The sequence below is a fragment of the Osmia bicornis genome, chromosome 10, assembly GCF_907164935.1.
Source record: "Osmia bicornis bicornis chromosome 10, iOsmBic2.1, whole genome shotgun sequence".
Taxonomy (NCBI): domain Eukaryota; kingdom Metazoa; phylum Arthropoda; class Insecta; order Hymenoptera; family Megachilidae; genus Osmia; species Osmia bicornis.
This window is the reverse complement of record NC_060225.1, coordinates 6,039,269-6,051,163: the sequence shown is the minus strand read 5'-3', so window position 1 is coordinate 6,051,163 and position 11,895 is coordinate 6,039,269. Positions and strand designations below refer to the sequence as shown.

The 11,895-nt window shown below is 42.8% G+C and overlaps 2 protein-coding genes across 11 annotated transcripts; one reads left to right on the top strand and one right to left on the bottom strand.

The window, feature by feature from the left end:
• Positions 1-60: 60 nt before the first annotated feature.
• Positions 61-2,891, bottom strand: LOC114871292 (U-scoloptoxin(01)-Cw1a-like). Its single transcript, XM_029177001.2, has 5 exons — positions 2,799-2,891; positions 2,577-2,648; positions 786-908; positions 587-688; positions 61-505 (listed from the first exon to the last, which is right to left on the bottom strand). Exons 2-5 carry the CDS (start codon positions 2,646-2,648, stop codon positions 428-430), a joined length of 375 nt encoding a protein of 124 aa, XP_029032834.1. The 5' UTR covers positions 2,799-2,891; the 3' UTR covers positions 61-427.
• A 124-nt stretch (positions 2,892-3,015) lies between these two features.
• On the top strand, positions 3,016-10,206 carry LOC114871291. 10 transcript variants are annotated; one of them, XM_046287643.1, is made up of 7 exons: positions 3,016-3,106; positions 3,470-3,592; positions 7,263-7,560; positions 7,626-7,793; positions 7,931-8,152; positions 8,366-8,515; positions 8,841-10,206. In XM_046287643.1, the coding sequence occupies exons 4-7, from the start codon at positions 7,683-7,685 to the stop codon at positions 9,357-9,359; spliced, it is 1,002 nt and encodes a 333-aa protein (XP_046143599.1). In that variant the 5' UTR covers positions 3,016-3,106; positions 3,470-3,592; positions 7,263-7,560; positions 7,626-7,682; the 3' UTR covers positions 9,360-10,206. The 10 variants fall into 10 exon arrangements, with proteins under 10 accessions (XP_046143599.1, XP_029032825.2, XP_029032827.2 ...); XM_029176992.2 differs by lacking the exon at positions 7,263-7,560; XM_029176994.2 differs by lacking the exon at positions 7,263-7,560 and having other exon boundaries at positions 7,621-7,793.
• Positions 10,207-11,895: the final 1,689 nt, after the last annotated feature.

Sequence of the window (11,895 nt, the reverse complement as noted above, 5' to 3'; positions counted from 1 at the left end):
AGGTAGTCGCTGATGAAATGAAATATCTGATCGAACACGGTCTTGTTACACAGTAGGAAATTAATGCATCTGTTATTCTTTATTGAAGAATCGAATTCAGTTGTATATATAAGGCGATTAATGTTAAATTTCGATTGTCTGTCGTATGGAGGAGATTTCGCGGTTGAATTTGAACGATTCTATGGAAATGGTCGGCACGCGTGATGGATCCTGTTGAGAGTCTATCTGGATCGTCGCTCGTGTAATTTAGCATCAGAGAGTATTGCAGCGCGCTGCTTCGACGCTGTCTCCGCCGGCAAGCTAGGAACTCACGATCAGTTCAACGATTCTCGCTTCTTCTAAAGTTATCTCTCCTTTCTCAAACTGATTGTACAGGAATGTCCTCTTTAACGGGCGTTTAAATGTTCACTGGATACTGCGACTAGCGTTAGATCTTGTTCCCGTTCACGTCCCTGTACAGGTCATCGTTGATGCCGTACAATCTTGGCGAGTCGTTGCAATCGACCTGCAGGTATAAGAAAAAGATCGGTTGAATAGCATTTGAATAACGAGGGATAAATAAGGAAGAAACGAGGATTGATTATACTTTGAACCACCAGTCACAGACGCGTGCCGACTGGCTGAAAACCGTGCCGTTTGGACAGAGGAAGCTAAATTGACGTCCATTTGGCAAACACCAATGCCAAACCTGAAACAATATCGGTAAAAGGATTGAAATGTTGGTTCGTTCTTTGTTACAGGTAAAGCTGGATCAATGTTGAAGACTGTTTGTCGGGTGAACTCACCTGACATCTCGCTTCGGGATCGGCGTAATAGCCAGGTAACTTGCCTCCGCAGGTAAACGTAAGGCCGAAAGGTACGGAATCGTAGATCGGGTAATCTACGCCAGGCGTGTAACCGTCTACTTGCTGAAACGTGTCGGTAAAGGTTGCTGCTTAACTTAGTAATAATTTCATTAATATTAATTACTCGGTAGAAATTAGTTACAGCCCCGGCGTAACGCGTTTCCCGCGTTCGAGGAGATTAAGATCTACGCTGGATTCGGGACGATCGAATTATCATTTTATGAAAATTCATAGGAGCAAACAGTTGTGTGAATTACTTCTCGATTTCACTCGGAAACAAAGGCAATTAGCCGAGAAGTGCAACTGAGAAGAAACTTGTTATTTGCATTGCAATTCTCTTGTAACTCTGTCGAAAGAGTATAGCTTTCGTCATGTATCGTTCACAATAGAACGTGGACCAAAGGAGGATGCACGCTTTGAGTCGCGTTTCCTTTGGCTTGCAAACCATCGGCTACTAATTAGCTCGTTAACACTTCGACCAACGCGTTTAACGATGAATATTGATCCTTTTAACAGCGAACCAAAGTCAACCGGACGAATGCATTTCCGGTGTGAGAAATAAACAGTTCTACGGTTTAAACTGATGATTTTGTTTCTTGTACGGTGGCTAACGATCCGAAGAGCTCCTAAACAACGTGTAAACCTTAGAGAGGCTACCGTCCAAGGGGATCTCTCCGTGAGATCTTTTTCGCAATTGGCGATCGGTCAAAATGAGAAGAAGAAGAAGAAAAAAAAAATGAGGCCGTTGCGACACACGAAACGAGCGAGTTGGATCGAGCCAGTCCGGTGCGTGTACGTGCCGATGTCTGACCGGAAGTCGGGTTACATTGTTCCCCGCAAGCGGATGCGCATCTCTCTGCCTTTGTATTCGATCTCCCGTCCACTGGTAGGCGCGCGCGACCGCAAAACACGGCCTCCACCCTCTCGACACGACTGGTAATTTTGATTAAAAAAAAAAGTAGAAAGTTAAATACGTCGCTCATCGATAGTCGAAGCGCAATTAAGATAGGTCAGGGTTTTCTTCAGTCTTTCGAGATACATCGTTGAAAAGAAGGGGCGGGTTTAGTGCATTGAAAAGTCGGAGACTTTTATGTTTAAAAAGAGAATTTCCGGAGGCGCGTACCGTGAACGTTACCCACGATAATAATCGTCAGATTAATTAATCATTTTCAATTATCTGGCCGCTGCCTCGACGGCATTGAAAATTTGCTTCCCTTCCATCCCCGTTCACGGTCATCGTTTCCGGTGAAAATGAATACGCTTGCAAATTCGATGATCACGGGGATCGTCCGCGTCGCATCCATCGAACGGTTTCGTCATTTCGGGAATCAAACGCGAATGGTGTTTGCAAATTGTGTTTCGTTTGAATTGCTCAATCTCGTCGTAACACAATCGGACAGATGAAAGACGGAAACTTGAATTAATGCTCCCTGGACGAGTATGTGTAACGAAGCGCAGATTGCGCGCGAGAAAGCACTTACTACACGAGTCTGCGCAACACGGGTTAATTAATGAATTACTTAACTCCGCCACCTGATGAAGATGACGCGAGAAGATAGCCTCCTCCCTGTGTCGTTGTTGCACGTGAGAAAACGCGATGAATATAATAATTTCTCATTTTAATTCAACACTGCTTTCGTAAAGGTATTGTGTCCCGGTTAACGTTGCGCAATCGCAATAACTTTGCGATCCTAAAGTTTTTCGGAGCAAAACTTCCGATGTGACACTTACCGCCATCGCTTGGTACAGCATAATCGCGCCGAACGTCAAGAGCGCGCACAAAATTTGGTATCGCGAAATCATCTAAAAAAAAAAATGATCAAAATTTACATTAAACGAACGAAGGAAAAATTTGAAAGTTTTCCTACTATGTTCATTTGCAGCAGTTAGAAGTTTAATTAAATTCAATTTTCTTTTCTTCTTTTTGAAGTTTCAAGGAGGAAATCGAGTTACCTTTTCGTAGGAAATCCAATCACCTTAATCCGCAGTATCCTTCCACGTGGTGATCATTTATCTCAGGGTGATCGTTGGTCTTGGATCGCACAATGCACTCAACGCTCCTGACCCAATGGACCTACTCCTACGAATTTCGTCTTCACGATGCGACGGACAAGGTTTTTCGTTCTCGGAGGATGCTACCACGAAGTGGTGGTATATATATGGCTTTAGAGATCGGGCAAGAACAAGGGGGGGTTCTTGAGAGCCCCTCTTTCCTGGGGCTCCCACACCGGACGAACGGAGAAAGAGAAGATCCCAAGGAGGTAGGGGAGGGATCCATTTCTGCGATGCCGAAGATTCTTCTCTTACGCAATCCTTCTTGTGCTCTTACACCCGTGAAAACACTGGTAACGATCGTACTTGAATCAGGGTTCATCATTTTTTTTTCTCCCTTGCCTCTTTTATCAATTGAATTCATCGTGGCGAGGGGGTAGCTTCTGATAACGATATTAGAAATTAGCAGATAAGACAGAAGGATCGAGGGAAGAATTTTACTAAATTTTACTAAAAAATTCGCGTGTACCTCGAATTTCTCAGAGAAGTTTTTCTGTTTATCGAATTCGATAGGTTTCGTAAATTGTACGTGATCGTATCGATTAATTACACTTTTGTCTGTTGTATTCTAGGAAGATGTTCAGGATTATTTCACCGATACTATCGATCAGATAGGTAGGTGTTTTCGTGGGATTCTGCGGTAGAACGGAAAATCCTCATCACGAACGGCCGATTACCAACGCTTCGGTAAAGAGGTAAGAATTAAGGCTTCTACCTGTCCATCCAAACTTACTCGATTGCAACGTTTACTTTGTTCCTTCGTGATATTTCTACAGGGTCAGCGATGGAAATTCGGGTATCCTTTGTGTCTCGTTCCTTTCGAAATCGTTCGAGATCTTGCGCGATACAGGAAACGAGGATTCTTTTTTTTTGTCTGCGATAGTCCGCTCGAGGACGTTGTTATTAAATTAGGGCCATGAAAAGGGGAAGTTTTGCGGGTACCACCTCCTGTCTTCCGATTCGAATAAATCGGCGGAAAACGCGAATCTCGTGCCGTTGTCTGCTCGATCTTGCTCTCGGTACCCCTCTAATTTTCGATGCCCGGTTCACTGCCAATTACCGCGCCACATAATTGCCCTCCGCGAACTTTTCGAGATTGACATGCAAATTCCGTGGAATCAGATGGATGGTTTTAGCGACCGTGCGCTCGCCTCTGTTTCGAATTAGGTAACAAAGTTGTGCATCCTTTTTCGTACCTCAGTTTCTGTATAATACCCTGAACAACCATCAGCGAGTATAAGTGTCGTTGTTGAATAGAATTATCTTTAATTACATATCGGGTAGTTTACAAAATCCGCGCAATACTCGTGGGAAGGTCTGGCCGTTTCTTCTGCGATCGAGAATAACACGGATTCCTCGCGATACTGCGAACAAACTGTCACTGTTGATGACGAAGAAATCGTGTCTCTTCTTTATTAAACAACCTATTATTAAGAATGGTACGATGGCGTTAGAAAGTTATCCCCCCTGCTGAGCCAGCTAATACGAGGTTGCTTCAATTGAAGATTCTTCTTATCGCGCGTGTTGTATCTTAATGTCCCCGTTCCGAATCGTACGATGTATAAGTGAGGGTGTTGCGACCGATTGTGGCGATGGCATAGAATGAACGAATGGTTTTTTCTTATTTTTCCATCGGGAAGGTAATCAAAAGGAGAGCATCCGTTTTAATGGACACTTTCGTCAGATGCTTACCTCTGTATTCCGAATCTTCACACGCTCGGCAATGTTCAGTCGCCATAAGCGCTTTCGTAATTTCATAACTACTCGACTTCCGAGCATCTTTCCTGTCCCGTACAAAAGCGACACGAAAGTCTTTCTCACGTTTCTACCGTTGTTTGGTCGATTAAATATTTAATTACGATACCGAGTTTAGCAATTCGATCGTCCTCCCCGATTACCACTACGACAAACTCTTTCTCTCTCTCTCTCTCTCTCTCTGTAACTATATCTACCTAGGATCGATCGATCCTCCAAGTTATTTCGAATTCATCTTTGGAAATTTTGATCGATTTCGTTCCACGTCCGCCGATTGTCTAATTATTTTAATTGATACCTCGATTTTTATCCGCATCCTCGTACCGAATACCGCCTACACACGATCAAATCTGTGCTATCTTCCTTACGTAACACTGCATCGCGTGGATTTTTATTGTATCCATAGTTACGTAAGTAATATAGCATCAATTATAATGAATCGTAAAATACACGTTTTGATTTTTTTCTTTCGCGCGTTACTAAATTGTCGATAGAGGAGCGCGATATCATGGCGATCTTGAAACGTTTATCGTATCGTCTGATCGTTTATAAATTGTTTCGTCCACGTTGAACAACGATGCTCGTAATTGGCCCACATTCGGATTGCGCGATCCGTGATTGTCCAACAGCAGCAAATTCATAAGTACCTGCCAGTGTTCACGGGCAAAGCGAATTCTTCGTTTCGGTCGATCAAAGGTATTTTTGGCGAAGGAAACGTTCGCGAGACCTAGTTTTCAAAATTTCTTTTCTTTTCGAGAAAGATTTTTTCGTAAGGTTTTATCAGAGTGTCGCGATAACAAAGGCGTAGACGCACGCGTGCGTGGTGGCATAGCGTTTATGGTGGCAACTGGCGTCGCGTCGCGTTTTATCAGTCGACGCGAGTCGAACCGAGCTACGGTGTCCCAGATTTTCAGTCGCACCAGTACACGCGACAGTGCATAGCACGCAGCTGGCTGTCGATCGACCGCCGATCCTAGATCGGTCCATCCTCAGAACGGTTTCGCGGTTGAACGAGCGCGGATCGATCGAACCGGTAGCCACGTACACGACCATGTTTCCGGATACTTGGAACAGATAGCCGCGATTATCTTTCTATCAAGATCATCCGGGATAACACCTGTCTATTGGCTAGGAACGTGATATCGTTAAGTGGTGTCCTCTTCTGTGATGTCGATGATCGTCGAACGTGCGAAAAGCGCGAAGGTAATCGAAACGACAGAATCGAGTAGCATTCCAAAGGTATTTCGTGAAATTTTTCTCGGATTCTTCTCGACGAGACAGTAGCGTATCAGATACAATAACGTCTCGTTATCATGGACGGTATTTATCGAAGATAAGCGCTCGACTATTCCCGACTTTTTCTCTCGCGAATTTAAACAACGCTCCAATTTTTCCTAGTCGCAAGGTGGGTTTCGTGTTTCCTTATCTTCCAACAATTTCTTCCGTGTTTTTCCAGAGTATCGTGATATCGTGAGAAAGCGAGGCAGGGAACGAGGATGAATTACGAGGTGCCTAGCTTTGTTCGAGTTGTTCGTCTATCGAGTGATCTATATGTAGCAGCGTTAATTAATTCGAATACGCGATGGGGTTAACTTGTAATTAAAATAAAGGAAACATTGTTGCGACCAAGTAGAGTAAAGAGCTTCGAGGAAGGTTTAAATTCCAGCGACGCGAGACGCGCGCCGCGCCGTTGCAGTTCGTTCGTGACACAAGCATAATGGTTTCCGGTCAGACACCCGTCTACCGACCGTTTCCGGTATCGTTGTTACCCTCCCGTGAGCCCGAGACGAAAAGTCCTTCTATTTGCTCGTTGCTCGAAACGGACGGACGTTTAATCGTCACCGTGGCGATATTTTCGCATCGATAACGTTCCGTTGTGCTCGATACGTCGGCGAACTTTGGTATTCCAAGGTGTAACGGAAACGTTGGAAAACCGTAATAACGATCAGCGAATACTTGTAGCTCCATTTCATCCTCGAACGATACCGTTACCGCTAACGCTTAACCTTTTTCTTCATTGTGCATAGATGTCCTTTCAATTATCCGACAAATCGGCTCGCACTTTCCTCATTCGTGTTACGCACGTCGATTTTTCTTAGGACACCCGTTACGTAGATACGCGCGCGTTAACAGTTCAGCATTGTACGCGGGTGTAATTGGACGACAGGTGCACAAACGCCGCGCCTATACAGGGTGTTCGAAAATAAATCTATTTATTTATTTCGCCTTTCGTTTACTATAATAAATTTTGTACTATAATAAATAGAGAGGCGGAGTAGAATTTCACGGGATGACCGTTCGTTTCGCTCAACTTCCTTCGTCCTTCGTTCTTGAATTTCTGCGCCCTTCTCGCCGAGTGGAGGGAAACTGGTGCAGCTTTTCGAAACGGTAACTGCACACAACCAGGATTCACCGCGCGGAGCCGACCAACGGACGGAATACGTTAATGAATCCCTTTTCACCTGACGATCGGTCACCTGACTCGTTTCCTGTTCGCTCAAAGACCAAGCCCCCGTGTACGCGTTCACGATTCCCGATGCTATCTCTCCGTGTGCCGCGACGGTATCCGTTTCGTTCGATTAAATCGCGCGTTCGCTTTTGTTCGAACAGGAACACGGAAACAGCGAGATGTCGCCGGGCATCGGAGTTTGTCGAACACAATTTGACGTGTATATTTTGTAAGGAAACGATCGTTGAAACGAACAGACGAGGGAAGAAAGAGAGAAGGAAACGATCGAGCGGAGCGCAAGGTGCAACACGTGCTGCGCGACAGCTGTTTTCCGGTTCGGCTTCAGACGGTTTAAGGTTGTTTTTAATTTCGCGGCTGAACGCGTTTCGGGATACAACGATGACGAGAATAACGCCCACGAGGGCCTTTATGCCATTAAAAACTCTCGAATAGGAGAGGGTATTTTTCATTTTTATTCCACTTGATGTTTATAGTCGAAAGTTTTGGTATTTTTGCAAGTAAAGGAAGGAGGGAAAGCGACGCTCTGATCAGGTGAAAACAGAAAGGATCCAGGTATCATCATGGAGGACGAGGATTTTGGTTTCACCAAGAGAAACGATAATATTCTGAAGAACACCGACGATTACGATGCTAAGAAGAACGATAAGGGTAGCAACCCTTCTAATACCAAGGTTCGTTTCCCAAGGAAAGTGCTTTCTGAAATTGTTGGCAAAATATTATTAGAAAATGTTCGAATTGTATATTGTACGAAGAAGGTAGAAGGTTTACGGTTCAAGGAAGGAAATGAGAAATTTTTGAAATTTGTTAGACAGGAGAGACGGTTGGCGGACATAGGCTGGTGATGACAGCGCCGTTATCCGGGGCGACAGGGGCCGGAAACACCGTCCCTGAGCGGCCAGCTATCGCCTCTTCGTCCTCTCCGGCTTCCTCAGTCGTTTCCAACCCGCCGAACATACCGAACGTGGTCGAGTATCATCTGAAAGTGAAGCCTGGACAAACGCAAAAGGTTTCCAGCCACGATAACACTCCAGTGAGTTACCGCTTCAACGTTCTAAAATCTCTTGGAAACAACGTTAGATCATTTTCTTTGATTTTCCCAGTCATTATCGAACAACAAAGAAGCTGCTTCGTAGTTTCATCGTACCGACCGGCGTTATTGTTTCACGAGTCACGCTCGACTGTTGTCTGCTCTTCGGTTTGTCAAGGAATGCATCTGTCTGATCGTGAAATATTTTTGTTACAGGGAAGTCCATCCGTAGAGGAGATGAAGAAAGAAACGAAAAGTTGTACGCCCCCGAACGACAACAAGAAAGATCTCGTGTCAAAGTTATCTCGTCTATCGATCGACAACAACGTCTTCGAGGGTTCCACGGATCTACCTCAGGTGTTTCAGGTATATATCTTCCTGTGTTTACCTTTACCTCTCCTCTTTTGCTAGCAGGTTTAAAGAAGGCTACTCCGCGCGTCGTAAGAATTTAACTGAAAATAAAATTCTTGTTGCGATCTTTTAAAATCCTTCATTCGTATGTCAATCACGTTACACCTTCGGCGTCTCGCCGAAGCGGGTATAATTTAAATCCCTTTCAAAATACTCTGGCCCGTAGCCGTTCGAAGGGCCCAAGAATACGTTGGGCGCTCAAGGTCTGGGCGGCCAACGGAGATTTAATTGCTAGTCGAGTGGGTCTACGCGTGGGAGACTTAAAGGGGAACGTTTTCAGGTGAAATATCTGGGCTCCCATGACGCGAGGGGCCTGTGGGGCATCAAGCACACCAGAAGACCCGTCGATAACATGGTGGCCGCTGCCAAGGCTTTACCAACCAACACGATGCTCCCTCTGATCAAGCTGATCGTGTCTCCGGAAGGCGTTGCTCTGCTGCCATTCGAGAAACGGAAACAGGAGCCGAACTTTGTCAGGATGTACTCGATCGAGACGATCTCGTACGGTGTCCAGGACCTCGTCTACACCAGGGTTTTCTCCATGATCGTGGTGCGGGAAACGGAGAACTTTCGAAGAGTATCACCGTTCGAGTGCCACGGTTTTGTATGCGAGTCGAAGCATCACGCTAGACAGTTAACTTACGCGTTGGCCGCGGCATTCGAACTTTACTCGAGAACCGTCAGAGCTCAGGATAAGATGGCAGAGGTTGCAGGCAAGAACCCGAAGAAGAGATTCGCCATCGATCTTAGAAGCCCCGAGGAAATGGAGGCAGATCTTGCCGCGGATTCCGAGGCTTAGACAGCTCTTTTCCTCTTCTTCCTATCTTTTTGTTGTCACGGCAAGGTTGATGAGGAAAAGTGTCAGGCAAGATTGTTGGAATGCGAGGACAATACAGGGTACGCATCGCCTGCGATGCTTAGTGTACATAGATTCTCTTCCCAGAGCAGGCATGCAAACTCGTTTAAGAGGAAAGTATTGATTTTTCATTTGCTGCTAAGAGATTTGTTTTACGTATAGATTAGGTACACTTTCCAATTGAATAAACGTGAAATGATTTTAAGCGATGAACGTTACGTTTCCATAGGTATTATTTTGTATTCGATAGGCTCAGAAGAAAGAAACACTCTTTTCTTCCATTAAAATGTACTTAAGTTCAAGGTGCAGATGTGTGTTTTAGGATTCTTTGAAAGAACTGTTTACGAGCAGGAGTGTTGGTGTAATTGTTGATCGTTAATTACTTTATCGGCATTTACGAACGGAGGAATAGGTGCTGCCTATCCACAACATAATGGCTAGTTATCCAAAGATACGAAATAGAAGAAAAAAGAGGCCGAAGATTACCGATTTCATTTCGGTGATTTTTGCAATTTCATGAAAACTACGGATGTCACTTGTTGAATTAACGGAAAAGAGAAAAAAAAAATATAGATTGGATTTAATTCTAGCCGCTTTTCGTGTGTTTGCGTGTGTGTTTTTCTTTTCGTCTTGCAGATATTTCTTGCAGTGTACAGTAATTTTCATCTGCAAAATCTCTTCTTTTTGTTATTATTATTTAATTTATTTCCGATTTAGTATTAAGTCACAGAACCAATATCGACACACATATCAGTTGTAAATAAACGATTAACGAAAGCGTTGCTAATGATGCTGTTTTAGTGTACCACACTAATCATTCGTATTGTTTTTCTTTTAGCAATTAAGTTACGTTCTTGCACAGATCTCGTTCGCGTTTCCACGTTTAGGCTTGGGACATTTGTGTAACTCTTTTCGCGCACCAGACGATCGCTTAAGGCGATGCAAGCATTGAAAACTTTACTAACAGTCCATAAAAAAATCCTTAGAAACGTGTTCAGGAGGCCCTAAAGAATCTTTATATTACCCAAATCATCAAAAAATTATAAAATATTGATACTGGTGTCTGTCCACGGTCAGGAAAATAGCGGATCGGACTCACCTGCGTCTAATTTACTTATAATATAAACATTTTTGCGAATCGATGCTTGCATCGTCTTAAATAGTATTAAAATATTATATTAAATTGTGTATTAGGTATCAAAAATACAAAAAACAGAAGACAAAGTTGAAGAGAAGATCGGATTCATGATTTTTGACATCATTTCCACATTGTCTTCAGAAATGTGTAAGCTAAATACCCTATTTTGTCGATATACATAGATACAAATTAAAATAACATATTTCTCATTTATTCTGCTTTTATGATGATAATTTATTAAATACCATTAACATCTTATGTTTTTTCTATTTTCCTTTCTATATTTCGGTGCGTTAAATTGAAAAAAGTAATCTTGATTTTATTTCAATATGGTCTCGATAATTTTCAATGAACCTTTTTCTTATTTTAGTATTAGAAGTTTCTACCAATGGCTGTGATTGGTCGTCCGTTATTACATCTTCCCATTTAGACCAATCAGATTCATCGTTGGAACTCGCGGTACGCGGACTGTGGTGGAGTGCATCATTCCTCTTCGAAGCTTCGTCCGTTTGGCACGTGTCTGCAACAGGTAAGATTAAATTATCTTCAAATATTAAATTAAATTGCTGATCGGGTATTAAAAGTACAAAAAACAGAAAGAAACATCGAAGAGAAGTCTAGATTCTTGATCTTTGACATTAATTCCGCGTTTCCTTCAATAATACGTGAGTTGAAAATTTTTGCTCTTGCTGCGAGTACAGAATGAGGTTGGAATAGCAGAATCTCAATCATTTTCCCTTTTATATCGTTTATTTCGTGAATATTATTACATTTTTTCATGTTTTTAATACATTTTTCCCATAATTTGTTATTATAAATTGTAATGATCGATTTCGATGTTCTTGACTAAGTATTCTGCCGATATAAATACGAATTAAAATAATATTTTCTTCATTTATTCTGCTTTTATGGCGATGATTTATTAAAAATCACTAATATCTTATGTTTTTTCCTACATTCTTTCCTATATCTTGGTGTTTTGGGTTGAAAAAAATAATCGAGATTTTATTTCAATATGGCGTTAATAATTTTTAACGAACCTTTCCCTTATTTTACTGTTAAAGCTTCGAAGCAATATTAAATTTCTATCAAAGGCTGTGATTGGTCATCCATTATGGCGTCCTCTCTTTTCGACCAATCAGATTCGTCGGTTACAGGTTGAAGTGTGCAGAGTGTGGCGCAGTGCATCATTCCTCTTCGAAGCTTCGACTACTTTCCACGCGTCTGCAACAGGTAAGATTAAATTATCTTCAAATATTAAATTAAACTGTCTTTCGGGTGTTAGAAGTACAAAAAATAGAAAGAATAGCTGGGGAGAAGTCTAGATTCCTGATTTTTGAT